Source organism: Oenanthe melanoleuca, chromosome 18 (assembly GCF_029582105.1).
Source record: "Oenanthe melanoleuca isolate GR-GAL-2019-014 chromosome 18, OMel1.0, whole genome shotgun sequence".
Classification (NCBI taxonomy): Eukaryota; Metazoa; Chordata; class Aves; order Passeriformes; family Muscicapidae; genus Oenanthe; species Oenanthe melanoleuca.
In genome coordinates, this window is record NC_079351.1 from 4593046 (window position 1) to 4612012 (window position 18967).

The following is an 18967-nucleotide window of genomic DNA, read 5'->3' on the forward strand; positions in this document are numbered from 1 at the left end:
CTCCTGTGCCACGCAGGGATGGATCCCACGGGCTGGGGCGTGAAGTCACCCGGGCCAGTCTGTCCCGAACCCCTCACAGAAAGGCTCCTACAGATCCCGGGCTGGAAAAACGAAGCGTGCAGCCGCCGCCGAGCCCTGCTCTCTGATGGATGAGCTGAGACAATGGCGCTGCCATGCACGGCTCCACCGAGCCCCTCAGAAGCCAGGCCGCGGCTCCCGCTCCCCTGCCGGCAATCCCAGCCCCATTCCCAGCCCCATTCCCCGCTCCCATGCAGCGCTCCCCCGGCCCGTTCCCCGGTGCCGCAGCCGGGCCCATCTCACACCCGCGGTGCCGCGGCCCCGGGCCGTGCCGGGCCGGCTCCTCCCGCGCCGGGCGGCGGGGCCGGGCCGCGGTGGGCGGGCCGGGGCGGGCGCTGCGCGGAGCCGGGGCCGGTTAAAGCGGCCGCCGCCCGCCCGGCTCCGCGCTCAGCGCCCGCCGTCCTGCGTGCCGCGGCCGCCCGCTCGCCAATGCGGGCCCGGAGCCCGGCCCGAGCCGCCCCCGGAGCCGCCCGCAGCCCCCCGGCCCGAGCCCCCGCCCCGGACCCATGCGGCGGCTCCGGGAGCGGTTCCGGAGGTGAGCTGGCCGCGACCCCCGGCGGGGATGGGATCGCCATCCCTGCCCGAGCCGCTCCCCGCGGGGTGGGACCCTTGGCCGGGGTGAGGGGGGAGCCGAGGTTTCCTCGCCGGGCGGGGAGGGCAGCTGGATCCCGAGGGGTGCGGGTGTGTGGGGGTGAGGAGGGTCTTTGTGTGTGTGTGTGTGAGTGTTTGTTCATCGCCGCCGTTAAATGGGTGAAGGTTCGCGCATCCGGCCGTGTGGCACAGCCGCGCATCGCGGGCCCGACCTGTGGCTCCCGGGCCGGGCCGGGCCGGGTCAGCGCCCGCCGGCCCGTGTGGCTCCCGGGCCGTGAGCTCGTGTTGTGCTGCCTGGAGAGCGCATGGAGCGTCACGGAGCCACAGAATGCATGCTCTGGGTTGGAGGTGCCTCAAAGCTCATCTCATTCCGCCTCCTGCTATGGGCAGGGTACCTCGCACTAGACCAGGGTGCTTCAAGCCCTGTCCAGCCTGGCCTTGGACGCTTCCAGGGATGGGACAGCTGCACCTTCTCTGTGACAGGGCCTCAGCATCCTCACGGGGAATAATTTCTTCCTGGTTTCCAAGCTAAATCGATGCTTTTTCAGCTTAAAAATCAACCCTCATTCAGCTTATGATGCTCCTCGTGTTCACGGGGAGGTCAGTTGGGTAACTGCAGTCGTGGTTCTTGGATAAACATCTGTGGCTTTGGTTCCTCATTGCCCAGATGCCAGGCTGATAACTGTTGATGCACAGCCCATCTCCTGGTGAGGCCAGTGGCTGCACTGACCAGGTACTGCTGTAGGGCTGCCCTGCTCTCCTTTCACCAACTTGCTCAAGAAACTGAAATCTAAGTATTAAAAGAGAAATAAAGCTGAAAGAGAAAAATACAAGTGCAGTCGGACGTGGTTTCTGTGCTAGCCCACACCTCGGCTGACTGGTCCCTTGCCCCTGAGCTCAGATGTGCTGCACCACCTGGGGTGCCTTTGATTGCTGCCCACTCTTTGCCTTTTGTACTTACTAAAAGCCTGGAGAGGCTTTGGAGAGGTTGGTGGGATGCACAGACACTTTTTTCCATGACCCAGTCTATGTACGATAGCAGAGTTGTTTGTGGAGTCTCAGAGTATTGCAGGTTTCCTTTTATCTTTAGTATCGTGCTGTAAGTACATGAACCTTCACACAGCATGTGATTTCACTGATATTTCCAAATAAGGGAACTGCTTCTGCACTGCTCTGAATTATTTCTGTGCCTCAGATGTTCAGTGATAGTAAAGATTGTGTGAACAATTACAGACCACAGCTAGATACTGTCAAATCCAGGAAGGAAGGTGCCTAGTGCAGAGGAAGATGGATCTACTTTTAACTGAATGAATTTGTAAAGAGGAAATATCGGCCAGTTTGGTCAAAGAAAACAAGCTTTGTATAAATTCTTTAGTTTCTGCTCAAAATCTAATCTAAATGGTCATCAGGAAAATGTAGTGCAGATATGTTTTGACCTGCTTGTAATTTTTTTTTGTTTTCCTCTTGCAAACAAAGAGTCTAGATAACATCCTAGATACTGAAGCATATGTTTAGATAATGAAGCAATTTTTAAGCCCATTTGATGTATGCTACTGCTGGTTTTGTTGAGTTACACCCACCTTGTTGCAGTTTCTCATATGCTGTTATTTGTGGTTTATTAGGTCTAAATGGCTTATCCTGCTGCTGGAAAGCACAAAGAAAGAAAGGCACAAAAAGGGGGAATGTGCTTTTAAGCTGGTAAAAGGAAGTATGAGGCCTTTTGAGCTGAATAAAGGAAATATACTTCCTGAAAAGACTAAAAAAATCCAGATCTCTGAGGCCATTATCAGTTCTTGCTGTTTTTACTGACAGTTTGCTTCATGCTTAAAACAATAATTCATTCAGCAGATGGGATTCATCAATAAGGCAAGATTTGATTTCCCTTATGCAGTTTGGGGTCCAAGTTCAGTGTGATGCCAGACAAATGCCATACAGATATATACAATGGATTTGGGGTTTTGTAATTTATTTTTCTAAGCTGGCTTTGCAAAGACAAAGCATTAAGAATCCTCATATTTTCCTTCTGCTTTGTGTCCCAAATACTATCTTCTCTTAATTCTGGAATCTCTGGGAAACATACAGCATCTGTTCCTTGGAAATGAATAGGAGCTTGAGATTAGGGTCTGTCACAAAGGATGGATCAGTCTGTATGCTTAGAATTTAAAATATTTGAAGTATTTCAAGATCAAAGATCAAGTAGTATGAAGGGAGGGGTATGAGTTTCTTCCCTCTTGTTTTAAATTGCAATATGTCTCCCTCAATTCCTTTTTTCTGCTTATATTGGGAATATCTTCATCAAAAGTTTGTTTGCTGTGAAATTCTGAGTCTTGAACATCCTTGGCTTTGAGAAGATCCTGAACATTGAGAATTTAAATTGTGAAAGGAGCTCACAGCTCAGTTCAGTGTGAAAGCATTCTGCTCTCCTGGCTGGCTGCAAGCATTTCTTGGTCTCTTAATTGCAGAAATTTCTTATTCTGGTATTGCAGGCATTAGTATTTTATCTTCAATATCTTGGATTGTCAGTATTTTAAATGGAGAAGTATTCATACATCCTTGTGAGAAGTGCTGCATATCCTCTGATTAAATGACTCTGTTGTCACCAGATCTGCTGTTAAAGAATGCATTAGAGATTCGCTAGAGAATGAAAAAAGCTTCAATTAAAGACATTTCCTGTAAAATGTAGTCCAGTTCAGTGGGACTTTATCAGACTGTCCTGCATTTGATAATAACCTTAATGGTTCTGTTATAGAGAGCTTTTGTTTAGGAGTTAACAGCATCTGAATGCTCTTTACTGAGCTTCCACTTTGAGGAAGGTGAGATTATAATTCCCACAATTATCTTTACCAGGAGAGACAAACATGGCCTGTAGATAGGAGGAAGAACAATGTCCCAGTGTTGCAGTATTCACAAGGCAGGAAACAAGAAGCATCCATTGTTGGTGGTGGCATGGGGTTTATTTATTTTTTTTATTTGTTTGTTTGTTTGTTTTTCTTTAAAACTGTTTTGCCTCTAGAATGTGAATAACACTGCAACCACATTCTTCTGCCTTTGTGTTGCAATGTCATATGTATCTATAACTGCAGGAGGATATGACTGGCTTTAACAGTGTGTGTCAGAATAATTTTCCAGGTTTTAATGAGCACATCAGTGATATCACAGAGCAGCTATTGTCAAAATTCACATCTATTTCTTAAGACATTAAACCTAAACTGTCAAGCTGGAAATGAAATGAGCTCCAGAATGGCTGGCATTATTGCCCTTCCAACCATGTCAATAATAATCATTTCTCTGAAGTTGTTCCTGATAACATTTATAAATAGTTAATTATCAAAAGGCAGGGGGGAATAACTGAAACTTTGCTTTACTGAGACCATTGCCTTTGAGTAGTGACCTGAGCAAATGCTTTCCAGCATTTGGCATCAGGGTCTGCAGCCTGTTGAGGACAATCTCTCTCAGAGGGAGGGATGCAGTTCCATCAGGTGTGCAGCAAAGCTGGGGCACTGAGACCCGTTTCTGCAAGGCAGAGGCAGAGCTGAGCACTTCCCCTGTGCCAAAACACACTGGTGGTGTTGGTGTTATTGGTATAAACACTGAGGTGAAGGGATGGGTGAGGTGTTGCTAATGCTGGAGTTCTGCTGGAGCTCTGGTCCAGAATATTTGCATCATTCCTGTGCTGCCACAAACACATCAGGGAAAAAAGCCCAACTGTGTGTAGGTAACAGCAAGGATAGATTTGTTACAGTCTTTGTGTTCTGTTCTATGGCTAATAAATTCCTAATTTCTAAAGTGTTTGTTCATAATTCTAAAATCTAACATTACTCCTAGATCCAGTGTGATTGCTTTAGAAAGATGCAGTGTATTTCCTACTGAAAAAAAAAAAGGAAAAAAAATTAAAAGTAGTCTAATGTTGCATAATAGAAGACCCCATTAGGATGCATCAATTATTTATAGATTTTTATATCATAATAGTATCTTATATAGAAATTTGCAACAACAGGAATTATAAAGCTACTACAGAGTATGAGCTTACTCCTTTTGGTTCTTCAGGTCTGAGTTTTTTTGGCTTTTTTTTTTTTTTTTTTTTACTTCTTGTGAGACTTCCAAGGTACCACCACATAGAAATGTAATAACATTCTAGATGTGATAAGTTAAAAGTTTCCCATGACTTTGAATTTATGGAGTTGAACAAGGGCAGTCCAAGCCTGGCCACTCACTGAGCCAACAGATGCTTTTATTTTTAAACATTTTCCTAACTTGGAAGCAGAACTAAGCAAACTGAATGTTCCATCTTTAGAGGATACAGAAATGGTGTTCAGCAGCTGTTGAAGACATACAGGCACTGGGAAAAAAGTAATTATCCAAATATTCTGCGAGCCTTTGTGATGACAGTGTCATTGTCCTCTTGGAGAGGAGAGCAAGGTGCCATTTGCCACTGACAAAAGAATTGCCATTTTTAACCATATATTGACTCCTTACTAATTTCCTAAAAAACATTTATGTTCTGTGTCTATGAATTAAATCCACATTTTTCTTAGCCTTTGTATTGGTAACATGAAACTGTTTCTTGAAATTGCCACTGGCAGTTGTTTGGGGAGGGATCATAACACTGTATTATTTTCCCAGTGCTGCTACATTTTCATGTATCAGTTTAGAAAAAAAATTGTTTACAAGTCACATAATAAATCAGTCAAGAAAACCAAGTGAAATATCCCAGAAATCTGGAACTGCTTATGCCAGCTGTAAGATTTGGGTTGGATTTTTTGTTGTTTGTTTTTCCCTGGTTTGAGGTTGGCCAGTATTTTATATATGTCATAAAAATAGGACTCATTTTTATTTAAACTAGGGGGTACATGGGGAAAGTTTGTCTAACACACTTTTTGTATAAATCTAGGTAACAAAGCTGCTCTCAGTTCTGAGCATACAGACATGTTCTGTATTTCTGGTAAAGCTGTTTCTGGCTTCTTGGATACCTAATTGTCAGTGCATCGTTTTAGAATAGTCTGGAGTAAACTGGAATTATTGGTGAAAGATAATCACTTTTATAGGACAGTCAGCAGTACTGGGATGACAGACTGGAGCTGGACAAGTTCACACCTTTCATTTGACTTGCATATAGGTGTTTGCTGTCTTTTACAGGTGTTCCTACACAAATTTAAACTGTTGAGTTTCACAGAAACAGCTCAAGTGTTTGGGTGTTTTAATACACTTAAATGAAACATTTGCATTGGCAAGTTCTTCTGAAACTTTCTCAGGTTTCGTCATATTCTGTTCAGCTTGCATGGACTGCATTTGATGTGATTGTTTGCTAGAATGTTTGAAAATTCTTAGAGAAATAGGTGGAATATCTATGGCAAACCTCTTGAAATGTTTCCTCTTTGGAACTGACCATTAGAGTCTCCTTTCATCATCCCTGGGTAGGGGACGTTTGGATCTTGGTTACAGACAGGGAATTGGAAAAAATGAGCCACTTCATGCTCCAAACACAAATATTGCTTGCTATAGGAGTCAAAAAGTCAGTGTTCAAGTGTTCCAAACTGGAATATTGCTGCAGTTTCAAGAACTTCTTAAAAAATGAGTAGTCCCTGACAGCTATGATGTACTCCATATTTCAAGAATATTTTCAGTTCTTGCTATGTAATTTAAATAGGAAATAGTTCATTCTTCATTTTAGCAAACTGTCAGAAAAGAGGGAGTCTGACTGCTGTATGTGAACTCTTGATTAAAGATAACCATCCCTTGCACCAGGCACTCCCAGCAATTTATTTAACATCTGCATCTGGTAAGAGACTTCACTTGGGAGAACTTGCAATTTCAATCACAGTTACTTTGAACATGTCTGTATTTATAATTCTTAACACAATTGGATTGGAAGTATTCCTTTATTTCCTTCATGACATTCAGATGTTTTAGTAACTTTCCTAAAAGTACTTCTTAATTCTTCAACAGGTTCATGAACCACCCAGCTCCAGCCAACAGCCGCTACAAACCCACTTGCTATGAACATGCTGCTAACTGTTACACACATGCAGTAAGTACACTTCTGGCTTCTTTTCCTATTTTTTTTTTCTTTAAACAGATATTTCAATGAATTTTTGTGGGTTTGGATTACTAAATGCTTACCTTTGCATCACTGTGTTCATATCTACAGCCTCTGTTTTTGTGCATGTAAGTGTTAACTGTGACAGTCCAGAAAAATGAGATGTTTGGTAATGTTCTAAATCTCTTGGAGCTCCAGATAATCAAAAGATTCCTTTTCACCAGTGTTACAGGTCTTTAACTTGATATTTTCAGTCTGTTCCAGTCCAAGGATGCCTGCAGTAAAGGGGGTATAGGCCACTGCTTGTTAGCCTTGTAAGGTGGATTTTCCTAACATAATATTGTGCAAATTGTAAACTGGAAGTATATGAAAAATTATCCATGTGAGAAATGGGAAGACTTCATCAGACTGTCAGTGGGTATGAGCTACAAGAGCTGGAATGTTTTAATTCTGATACCTACTGACTCTTCATGAAATCTGCTATTTTGCAAGAGGCCCTGATAATGCTGACAGCCCTGCTGAAATTTCAAGTCTTTGCTTATTTTTGTAATGTAAGGAATTATTCTAGATTTCAATATATGGTATTCATATAAAGAATAACAAAAGCAGTCTCCTTTGATATTTTTTTCTCTTTTAGTAATTAGGAAGTTTAATTTGCTGTCTGGCACTTTGAAAAGGACTTAAAAATGTGTTTGTTTGCTTTTTAAGATAGCATTTGCCCTTTTATGAAAGCAGCTTGTGCGTCTCCTCAATCCTTCAACTCCAAACATCTGAAGTATGTTTGACTTTGTCCTCAGTCTCTTATCTCCAGTTTGTCTGACTGAGCTGCAGATATGAAAGCTCTAAGTAGTGCCCAGGACTCTTCAGTTCTACAAGGAGTTCTTAAGGATCCTTTGTGTGTATTTCATAAATAACCAAGGTACAGCTCCCTGGTGCTGGTAAAAACAGAATCACCTTGGTTTTGCATAAAGACACAAAGTTGACTGAAGCTTCTGTGTTCTTAAGCCAAGGGGCTCATGTACAGCATTATGTAAATATATCCTTATTTGCCTAGGGAATGAAGCAACATTCTGTTAGTTAACACAAATATGTAGTTTATCTCATAATCCTTGTGCAAATCTTGTTTGCTCTGGCCAAAGAGTTAGATTTCAAAATATCTGACAGAGTTGCTGTGCTCCTTAGCAATTTCAGCTTTCACCTAGTTGAAAAATAGCAGGAGGTGACAACCAAGGTGGATCAGTGTTTTCTGGTAGGCTGCAGTTTGTGGTGGAGATGTCTAATTACTTTCTGAGCAGTCAAACTACCTGCTAAAAACCTACAGTGAACTGTTAAAATAAATATGCAATAACCTCTGATCAATATTTAAAGACTTGAAATGGGAGTGTAAGATGGGAAAGCACAGAAAAAGCTTGGGGGGAATGTTTTCATCTCCTTTGTGTTGCAGACTGACTAAATATTAGATTGTCAAATGGCTGAGCTTTTGCTGCTAGACTGCAGTGTGAGTTTTCATTTAGACATTGATGATTCTACAAAACAGAGTTCAACAATGGTTCTCCAATACATTTTTATTCCAAACTTTTATTCATCATTCATGAAGCAGTCAACTTCTACTTTATGAGCATGGCTGTATTTTTCAGTAGGTATCCCATCTGGTCTTGGACTTAAAAATACATGGAAATCAGTTTATGGCAGCTGCTTAATAAAAAAAACAAGCAACAAAAAATAAGGATAAAGGAGGATAGAATCCCAGGTACAGCTTTTTGGTACAATACTTAAAAGGTAGCTTTGTGTGGCATAGTAAGGTATCTTCAAATTTCTTACTTGTAAGGCTATTTTAAATGTCTTGCTTTGGGAGGTTTTTAGCTTTAAGTGAAGCATTGGCTTGCCTTCAGACACTGGGAGAAAGGAATGGCAGTAAGTAGTTGAAAACAGAAAAAATGTTCTCTGTGTTCAGAGGAACAGGAAGGAAACAGTGCATGAGAAAAGCAGGGGTTGTGAGAATTGGAGGCTTTTTCATCATGAAGCTTTCTGGTGTATGTAAGTAAAACATCAGAATTTAGACATGGCTTGCTTTATACTGCTTTATATGTTTCTTCCAACTGCCTTAAAAGGAGTAACTATTCTAAAAATTAATTATAGTCTGTATTCCAGGTTGGGTTAGTAAAGTGCATGGAAAAACAGAAGCTGTATAAATACTTCAAAAATGAGGCTTGGAGCATTTTTAAAGGCCATTTGAGCATGGAAAAAGGGGTCATCAAAATTTCAGAAGGGCTCTCCTGATGGAAATGTCTCCATTCCCACTGGCTGGTACAAGCAGTTTCTCTGCTCTCCATGTGTTGCACAGCCCAGATTGCTTGTAGGCCTCCCACTCCATATTACTGCTCTCCTAAAATCAGGGGAAAATTGAAAGGTTGGGAGAGATGGTCACAGGAGTGCACTTCTGGAGATGGGCACAACCTGCATGGTTCCCTCAAAGTGTCACATTTTTTGGGGGTAGGACTGGCAGCTTTATTGCTCTTTCTGTTGCCTTCCTTTCCAAAAAGGAGGTTTGTGGACCATCTTTGTGCCCTTGGTGTTTCCCTCCCAGTGAGAGGCTGGTGAGACTGCAGCAGTAACACCACACTCTGCTGCAGTGGTTTGTGCATCAAAGGACATTGTTGCTGCCTGCATGATGTGTAAGGAAAATAACTTCCTTTTCCAGGAATGTTATGTACAGAAGCAAAACTTCCAGCAGGTTTTCAAAGCTCTCCATGGCAGAGATTGTCAGGGGAAATATGGAAAGAATACATGTAAAATACTGACCAGTGAGGCAGTATCCTAAGCAGCCCCAGACAGGCAGAAGATACTGGATATTTTGCTGTAAGTTGGTAACCAGAGAGTGGAATTTCCCTAAGTGACCCTGATCAGGTTCACAGCTTATTGTGTCAGCCCCTTTCCTTGTGCCTTAAGGCTTTTTGCTCATTGTTGTGACAGCAGAGTTGTGGCAGTTGGTTTTCCCAAAATACACCACACAAAGGTTGTGCTGTAATCTATTCTGAAAGATTACCACCTGTAGATGTAAATGAACATATTTTAATCCTTCATCTTCCTCCTTATTGCAAAGAGTTTTTAACTTCATTCTCTCATTTTGTTCTGGTATTTCTCTAGAAGGTTAGGAAACTGTTGCCTTCTCTCTTGTTCTGCAGATCTCCCTTCCTGCCCCATTTCTGATGCAGCCAGGATTAATCAAGGTGCTAAAATTAGTAAATTTGCACATCACAGTTCTGGGTTAGCTCACAGTAAATTAACTTACTGGGTTTGATGATACTCACTTGGAAGACCTGTACTCCTTGATGAAATAAGCAAAGATTTTGTGACTTGTAGCTGGAGTTTTTTTTCAAGGAATATTGGCAACTAAGAAATGCTTTGTCATGCTGTAAAATGACACAGCACAATCCCACTCATTCTGTTAGTTCTGATTCTACTACTGCTTTTTTTAGTAAATTTCTCTCCTTTTAAAGGGCTGATTGATGACTTTTCCATTCTGAAAACTGGAGATTAAAATGTAATTCTTGTGCAAATTATTTTTTTTTCAAATGAACATGGGAAAATCTGCCTTTTTTTAATGAAGTAAAATTTTGTATTTCTTTTGTAAGATGGATAAAGCCCATTGCATTGTATGTTACCTGTTATGGAATTGCTGTCTAAAGAACTTCCATCCAGATGGCTGGAGCAGCAGGGTGTCATTTCTGGATTTTGTATTTAATCTAGCTATTTTTGGCAAAAAAAAAAAAGAAAAATAAGAGTAATAAAACATCTCTTGTTTTGTCTGACTGTTCCCATGGTGCCTGTCAGGCACAGAGAGGAGAATGGTTCCAAAAAGAACACTTAGAAAAAAGTCAGTCCTTCTCATAGAATACAGTGCTGTTCCTGTGAGAGGAAGTATTGTTCTTTAAAGCAGGACAAGGCAAAAAAAGGGATTAAAGTTTTCATTCATATGCTGTACTCTTGATTCTGAAGGTGCAAAGAAAGAGGTGATAAGAGAATTGCTTCTTTGTCTGAACCATATCACTTTATACACAGTAATTACTGGGAAAAGTGATTGACAGTGAACTTCATTTTGGCCCATTTGAGCATCCCATGTCACAGCTTAGTTTGTGAAGTTGAGTAAAAAGCTGGGATCTCTGTGTAAGAAAGGACAGGTTATTCTGTGTAGTATCTAAATCTAAAGCCCAAAGAGGGCACTTTTCCTATGAAATGGTCTCTGAGTCCCTGAGCAGCTCATACCAAGGCTGTTAGAAGGAATTAATAGGAGTTTAATATTTTACCTGCTATTTATGGATACTTCATCTCTCTGAAACCTTTTAGTTCTGTCACATTTAGTCAAATCTGAAGTTTGCACCAAAAATTGGGAAGGAAACGGAGGAATGCAGATAGTGGGACTGTACAGCTTAGAGCCATGGCTGCACCACCATTTCTGGGGCTGCAGAATGTAAATTAAACAGCTGTCACATCCCATCAGTTCCTGGCTGTCCCAGGGGCTTCAGCCACACTTCATTCACACTGGGTGTCATGTGTGGAAAGCAGGAGTGACTGATCTCCTGAGGAGTGACACATTTCAACCTTCCCTGAGTTTGGGAGCTTTCCAGAATGTGTGCGTGGAAATTTAGGGCTGGTGATAAATGAGAAGCCAGGCTGACAGACTATTTCTGGCCTTAAAGTCCACCAAGTCAACTTTACAAAGCTCAGGAGGTCTTTTCACCTCTAGTACCAATGCTGTGAATGTATCAATGCCATACTTTTAATTTCCATGGCTCTACAGCTTTTGGCACAGCTATACTAAATTTTGCAGAACACAAGGAAATTTAATAGCAATGAAGCTACAGCTGATGTACTTAAAAACCAGAAGGAAAAGCCTCTTGTTTTTTGTTATTCTCTGGCTCAAGCAGCTGCTTCTCAGATCCATTCAGTTTGCTCTGCATCTTCTGCACTGAGCAGAACCTTGATTTCCTCTGGTCTGTAATTAGATCAAGGACAGACAGGTCAGGCTAGACTAGAACTTTGCAGTCTGAGCTCTCAAACCTGTAATGCAAAATGGCCAAATTTGTTTAAACATTGGCTTTAAACTGGCTTTATTGTTTAACATATGAGACTTGGGTTAAATGACCAAGAATTTAACCTAAGAAGCTCATTTGCAATTCAAAGGAGCAAATTGGCATCTTAGACACACTGTAGGTTCTGGAAGGGAATTTGTGCAGTGTTTGTAACTTGGAAGGTTGACTTGATAGTGGAAGGAGATGAGTAGAAATGTCTGAGTTAGAGAACTCTCTCCTTTATATACTTGTTGGACATAGGAGGTTTTTTAGGCTATTTTCTCCTTTCCCCCCTTTTCTTTTTGCCTTTTCCTGAAGGAGATAGAGGCACATCACCTATTCTGGAAGGGAATGTAGTTTTAAATGTATGTGAAGCCTGCAGCCACTTCTTGGATGCTTCATGCAATTGTGGTAATTTTATCATGATGCTTGAACAGAGCCTATTTTGGAAGAAGTGAATTAAATATGCTTGAGAGGGAAGGAGAACAGAGTTGGATACACTGTATTAGAAGAACATCTTTGTGCATTAAAAATCTGTTCATGACAGAAGTTTGCAGCTAATTTATTTATGATAGCTGAAACCCAAGTTCTGCAAAACTATTGCTTCATTCTTACAACTGCAGTTTGCTAAATGTTTTGTTTTTTCATTTGGGATTCAAGTTTATTTTGGTCTGTCTTGTGCTCTGTGTCACAAGAGGTGGCTTAACTTCAAGCCTAGAGTAAGATCAACATGGTTTTAAAACATGAGGCAGAGTGTGAAAATAAAACCACTGCTAATACTTACAAAATTAGACAAAATAATTTGCTGTCATGGCTAGAGGACAACCTTCAGTAGCCTTCCTTGGTACCATGGGGGGAGAAATTTAGCAAAACCAGATCTAACCTGTGCCTGAGACATTGTTGAATTTCTGGTGCTGATGTGTCAATTTAAAACTAAAGGACAGAGCTCTGGCTGGCTGGGGCTGAGCTCTGCCTGCTGGTGCTGCTCCGTGGGTGGCACCAGGGCAGAGACCTGACAATGGCCTTTTGTTTTTGTTGTGGCAGTTCCTCATTGTCCCTGCCATCGTGGGCAGTGCCCTGCTGCACCGGCTCTCCGACGACCGCTGGGAGAAGATCACAGCCTGGATGTACGGGGTGGGGCTCTGCGCCCTCTTCAGCGTCTCCACCGTGTTCCACATCATCTCCTGGAAAAAGAGTCACTTAAGGTAGCAGGAGAAAGTGCTGCACGTCCTCCTGATGTTTCCCCATTGTGTTTCTTAGTCAAAACCAGTTTTACAGGAGGTTGGAGTGGTTCTTTCTACTGAATCATGATAAAAACACCTTTTCTTTTTTTTGGAAGAAATAGTGAGCCAAGCTCATGTAGCAATAAACTTGAATATCTGCTGCTTTGTCACAAAAAAAAATGTGTTTTTGTAGGCCCTAGTGGCTCTTAATCCAGAAGCAGAATGGGAAAAAAAATGTAAGTGGTTGATGGATAAAATCCCATTGCAGATATGAAGACACTGTCTGGGACTATGGCATGCTCAAGTGCTTTAAGGAGCATAACTTTTGCCAATGCCCAGATAATGAGCAGGAACCTCCTTGGGACCAAGGCAGCAGTAGCAAAACTGACATGTGATTTATATTTTATTTTATTTTTTTATTGATTCCTTGTAAGACTCCGAAGTAATTCTGGGCCATAAATTGGATTTTAGCCAGTAGTCACTAAATAGTAACAGTGTCTGAGTTGATGTGACAGGGATGCAAGATGGGGTGGAGAAGGAAAGAGGACTGGAGAAGTGCTCAGGTCTTATGTGTCTCAATTCCTCCATATGATTTTAAGAGGGATGGAGACAATAGTATTCTCTCCAAAGTAGTTCCAAAGTATGTCAGGAAAATGAGATTATGTAAAAGTCTTTCCAAAATGTGTCATTGTGAGCTGTTCTGTCTGTCTCTCCCTAGGACAATGGAGCATTGCTTTCACATGTGTGACAGAATGATGATCTATGTCTTCATTGCAGCATCCTATGCACCATGGTAAGGAATGGGGACCACAGCTGCAGTCAAAGCTTTTCCAAAGTAAACAGTTTATTGCAGCTTTCCAAAACCTATAGATGCCTTCTTGGATGCAATTGAGCACATTCTGTGTTGTGACAGACATTGTAATGTCATCTTCTGGGCCTTGCTGAACAGAAAGTGATGCTAGAAAACATCAGAAAATAGTTTATTTATATTCCACATACATCAGTTCATGCTTTCCACCCATCAGTGCAAACACCTTCTGCCTCTCTGTGGATAGAATGCCCCAGTGTTTGTTCCCCCATCATTCTGCAGTTAAAGCTCTGAATATTTCTTTGTTTTTATTAATCCCTACTGCTCTTCTGACAGTGTGGTCTGTTCACTCATCACTTTTGTCTCTTGGAATCTTTGTGCCTCCAGGTTAAATCTCCGTGAGCTGGGACCTCTGGCATCTCACATGAGATGGTTTATCTGGCTGATGGCTGCTGGAGGAACCCTTTATGTATTTCTCTACCATGAAAAGTAAGAATTATTCTTTGCATTTAACTTTAAACTGAAAATTATTCTCAGAGAACAAAACCAAACATTTTTTGTTTTGGAGATGAGCTACTAAGGTTCTCATCAAATAAGAAAATTTAAGTTGTCTCTGTTCTATTCTCACTGGTACTTACTACAAGTGGAGCCATCTAGGCAATATTTAGAGAATGTATTGCTTGCAACTCTACAATGCAAAGATAAACACTAGTTTTAATTTTGTCATAAAACGCTGGCTATCTATCTGCATGAGAAGCTTTTGGATAATGACCCCAATACCAACACATGATTTGAAATATTCTTTTTTGCTATTGAAGGAAATGTTCATGGTTTTGTACACCTCCTTAAATGACTCCAATCGTTCCTTTTTAGGTATAAGATCGTTGAACTCTTTTTCTATTTAGCGATGGGATTTTCTCCTGCTCTTGTAGTGACATCCATGGTAAGGAATGTGGCTATTAACAGTGCAAACAAACAAAACTTGCCTTTCATAACCAGCTTAAATTCCAGTACAGCTCCTTCTTCTGCAGTGATGTTTTAGTACACTGTACTTGTAAATGTTCTTTGCAGAGCAACCAAATACAACCAGTTATAATTTGGATTTATAGTTCACATTTCAGTGAAATGCTGCCTTTTGTTCAATCTGGGCTGCATTGTGTGGATAGAGAGAGCCTGGGTTTCTTGGTGTATCTGAAAAGCATCCTACTCTAAACTTATTTATAGTTACACATTTTAAATAATGTTGATTAGCCCTCTCTACTGCTAATATAAACCTGACACTTTTTTAAGTTAATGCCTTATCAAAGGCTGTATCAAAGTCTTGCATAGAAGACCTGCATTAAACTCACACTTCCACAGAGTAATGTGGTTTTCCTTGTCTCCATGATTTTCTGCTCTGCTGATGAAGCAAGCCATCAATCTTGTTATAGTTCTTGAGTTGTCCCAGTATAACTTCTCTAGTGCTATGGGGACATAGTGTATAAACACATTTTTGTGCATGTCACAAAGTGTAATATAAATACACTGCATTTCTCACTTGTTCATCTGTTCCACCCAACATTTTCTGAGCTGTCACAGCCGGCTCCCTTTGCCTGGGGGAGAAAAGCACTTTGTATTTTGTCCATAAATACACTTGGTCCCCTTTACACCCTGCCCCTGACCTGTCCTTGTTCCCTGGCAGAGCAACACCGAGGGGCTGCAGGAGGTGGCCTGGGGAGGTCTGATCTATTGCCTGGGCGTGGTGTTCTTCAAGAGTGATGGAGTGATCCCCTTTGCCCACGCCATCTGGCACGTCTTCGTGGCCACAGCAGCTGCTGTCCATTACTATGCCATCTGGAAGTACCTCTACAGGAGTCCTGCAGACATCATCCGTCACCTATGAGCTTTTGTGTGTCTCTAGATCCATAGAGATATCTACAAAAAAATAATCTGCACTTGGCTCTGTAACAGTATTATTTGACTTCAATGATTTGGGGGAATTGGAAAAAATTGCACAGCAAAACTGCACTGACTTTGGTAGTTCTGTGAACACAATTACTGTGAACTGATGTTTGTGTCCTGCCATTGCCCATCACATGGCAAGTGCTGTAAATAACCAAGATACTGTACTGCAGTAACCAAGGGTCCATTCCACGTTAGCAGAACTGGCTACCTGATGTTTACAAACAAATTTTTTATGCTAGTTTAATTTTACAGTTTTTAACTATGTGAATTTTTCTAAATTAGTAATTCAAATGGTGAAGTCAGTGCAATAGTAAAAACGTAATGCTCTTGACCTGAAATTGGTTTCTATCACCTTTCCACGAGTCATTTCTTAAACATCAGTCAGAGACAACTAATCTGCTTTTACCACTCATTATCTTGGTATAATGTGACTTTTATAGAATTTTTTTGTGTTTTTTGTAAACTTTAAAAGTACATTTATTGAACTGAAGACATACAACTGTCATCTATGCAGTTACTCATGTTGTAAACTCTTGCAAGAGATGGTTACATTCCACACCCTGTCCTGAGGAGCAAACCTCTTCTGAAGGTTGTGTTGCAGCTGTAATTGTGATAACCACTTTTACAAACTAAAACCTATATGTGATTCTGCTGAGTTGTAACTCAGTGGCAGCATTCTGCTCATTTACAGTACCACTGAACCAGACCTCAGGTTGGCTTTATTTGTGATGAAGAGCTGTAAAAGGAATAGCTGAGGGGATTTTCTCCTCCAGGCTCCCTGTGCTGCCCAGGGTGGGGGTTCCTGTGGGGAACATCCCCCATCCAAGCCACTCATTTCCCCAGCCCATGCACACACACTGAGGCTTGGATTTCCAAAGGCACTAGAACTGGCTGGTCCTGCCAGCTCTTGGTGGGGTGGTTCTGCTGGGAAATGCAGGTTGCTGAGCCCCCTGGGGGTCAGGGTTCTCCACAAGCACAGACTGGCAGGGAGCAGAGCTTGGAGAACGTGGCAGGGTGTCACTTGTCATCCTGGCACTTCACACGGAGTCCACTGGTCTTTGTTTCTGTCTGTCTGTCCAGGAAATCCAGCTGTGGTAGCAAGTCATGGTTGTAGAACATGTGCTCTAATGACCAGTGTAGAAGAGTCATTGTAATCCTGTTTGTCCAATACTTGTATTCTCTCCCACTATGTAATGAATGTCTTATATTAAGATTGACTTTATCCTTTTTCTAATTTACTCAGTTTTTCATGTCAGTATTTAAAAACAAAACCAAAATGTGTTGCCTTTTTCAGATTTTGTTCTGGATATTGCCTGTCTGCAAACAATAAATAGCAAGATAGGGATGTTTTAAAGGTCCTGTTTCACTCAGATATGCCAGAGGGTCACAAGTTTTAGAATATTTGCATTTGTATAAGGAATTTACCAGAGGGACAAACTTCAAATTCAAGACATGGAAGAATTGCAGTGTGGTGGTAGCAGGTGATCAGAGAAGTGGCAGCACCACAGCAAACTCATGAACTGCCCCAAAAGAGAGCAAAGGGAACAGCTGGGCAGGTGATTCTGCTACAACAGTCTTGCACATCTGGATGCCTCAGTTTTTTAACATTGTGTCTATTTTAATATCTTCCACTTTTTTGAGTCCATGTATTGTGCTGAAATGCAGTACTGCTAAAACCACTAAAATACATGTAAAGGTTTTCTGTAGTTGAAAGTCTAAGTATTGCTTGAAAATGTTTGTTTTAATTTTAAGTTAATTTTTCATGGCATTTGCTTTTTTGGAGTGTTCAAAATGATTTTTAAAAAGTTTCAATTCGCCAAAAATATTTTGAATTACTGTATTCTAGTCAATATGATATTGAATGTACTAGACTAACAATAAACATTTGGTGCAATTTGGGAACTCTTGTATTGGTGGTTGTTTTTGTCCCCCTGTCACTTGGGCAGGGCAGTCAGGGACTGTGGTCACTCCTGGCAAAAGAGATCCTGAGTTGAAGCTTAGGACCCTCATGCCTCAGCCAATGCTTTAGAAACAGTAGGAAAGACTGAAATCCAAATTATTCCAGTTTTAGTATGAAAAAGTCTTAATTTTGGTCAATATTTTAGAACTTGCTTTGACCTTTTGCAGTTCTGGGTCAATTTTCTTATACCATTATATATTGGATTTTTTTTTCAGCTTAGAACATTGAAATACATAATTTTGGTCCTATCCCTGGAGGAGTATCATTGCATAAAATACAGACAAGCTGAACTAAAAATGTGTTTCTGTCTGAAAAGCAAGCATATCAAATAGTCTTTTCTTTTTCCCTCCATCTAATTGCAGCTCTTGAGGCTGATTCCTCTCAGGACTAAGGATAGTGCTTTTTCCAGTAATGCTGCAGTACAAAGATGGGGTTTCTTTGTCTTCCCAAGGCAAATGCTTTTAAAAGCACTTGCCTCTGTATTTTCTGTGCCTCTGGGTTTTAGAAGTGCAGCAAGTAGGCTGAGTCTAAATGAAACAGATAGCAAACATTTCAGATGAACTTTCCAGAAGATGTCTGGGATGCAGCAGGTATGGCTGTTTTTATCCAGCTTTGAATACTGGATATATTCTTTGGTCATGTTTTTATAACACAATATCCTGTGCATCAAAAAATAATTCTAGTAAATGAAGGGCTTTGTTTAAGGATTTATCTTAGAGTGCTCTTTTGAATTGTATTGGTTTAAATTAAACAGTGAGGAATGCACAAAGACATTTGAAAGAAGAAAGAAAGAAAAGAAAATATTCATTTTTCTTCCTGTTAACAAAAAAAAAAGCAGGCTGCTGTTCCAATCCTGTCTGCTCCACATTTCTCTTGATTATTTGTGATTGTGGTAAGGAATTGTGTTGCCATCTCCCAGTTTTAGGTAAGTAAGGAAGTCCTTTCCAGGGAAGCTTGAGTGTCCTTGTGGGTCCCTTCCAACTCAGGATATTCTATAAAATGCACATTGTTTGGGCTGGAATGAACAAGTTAAAGAGAAGATACAGAATTTTTTCTTTTTTTTCTTTTTTTTTTTTTCTTTCTTAAATGCCCTCTCTGCTCAGAACCTCTACACAATTCTTTACTTGGGTCTGGTGTGTTCAGCCACGAGATGTCCCTGAAGGCCAAGGCTGTCATGGTCACATCATGTGCTTGACTAAATCTTTTCTCCATGCTTTGCTATTTTTAAAGAGCACAGGATGCTGGGCTCTGCTG

At 41.2% G+C, this 18967-nt stretch overlaps 1 protein-coding gene across 1 annotated transcript; it reads left to right on the forward strand.

Annotated features, from left to right (window-relative positions):
- The first annotated feature begins 440 nt into the window (after positions 1-440).
- On the forward strand, positions 441-17655 carry MMD (monocyte to macrophage differentiation associated). Its single transcript, XM_056505570.1, has 7 exons — positions 441-613; positions 6616-6697; positions 12823-12983; positions 13720-13794; positions 14197-14298; positions 14683-14752; positions 15491-17655. Exons 1-7 carry the CDS (start codon positions 585-587, stop codon positions 15689-15691), a joined length of 720 nt encoding a protein of 239 aa, XP_056361545.1. The 5' UTR covers positions 441-584; the 3' UTR covers positions 15692-17655.
- The last annotated feature ends 1312 nt before the right edge of the window (positions 17656-18967 follow it).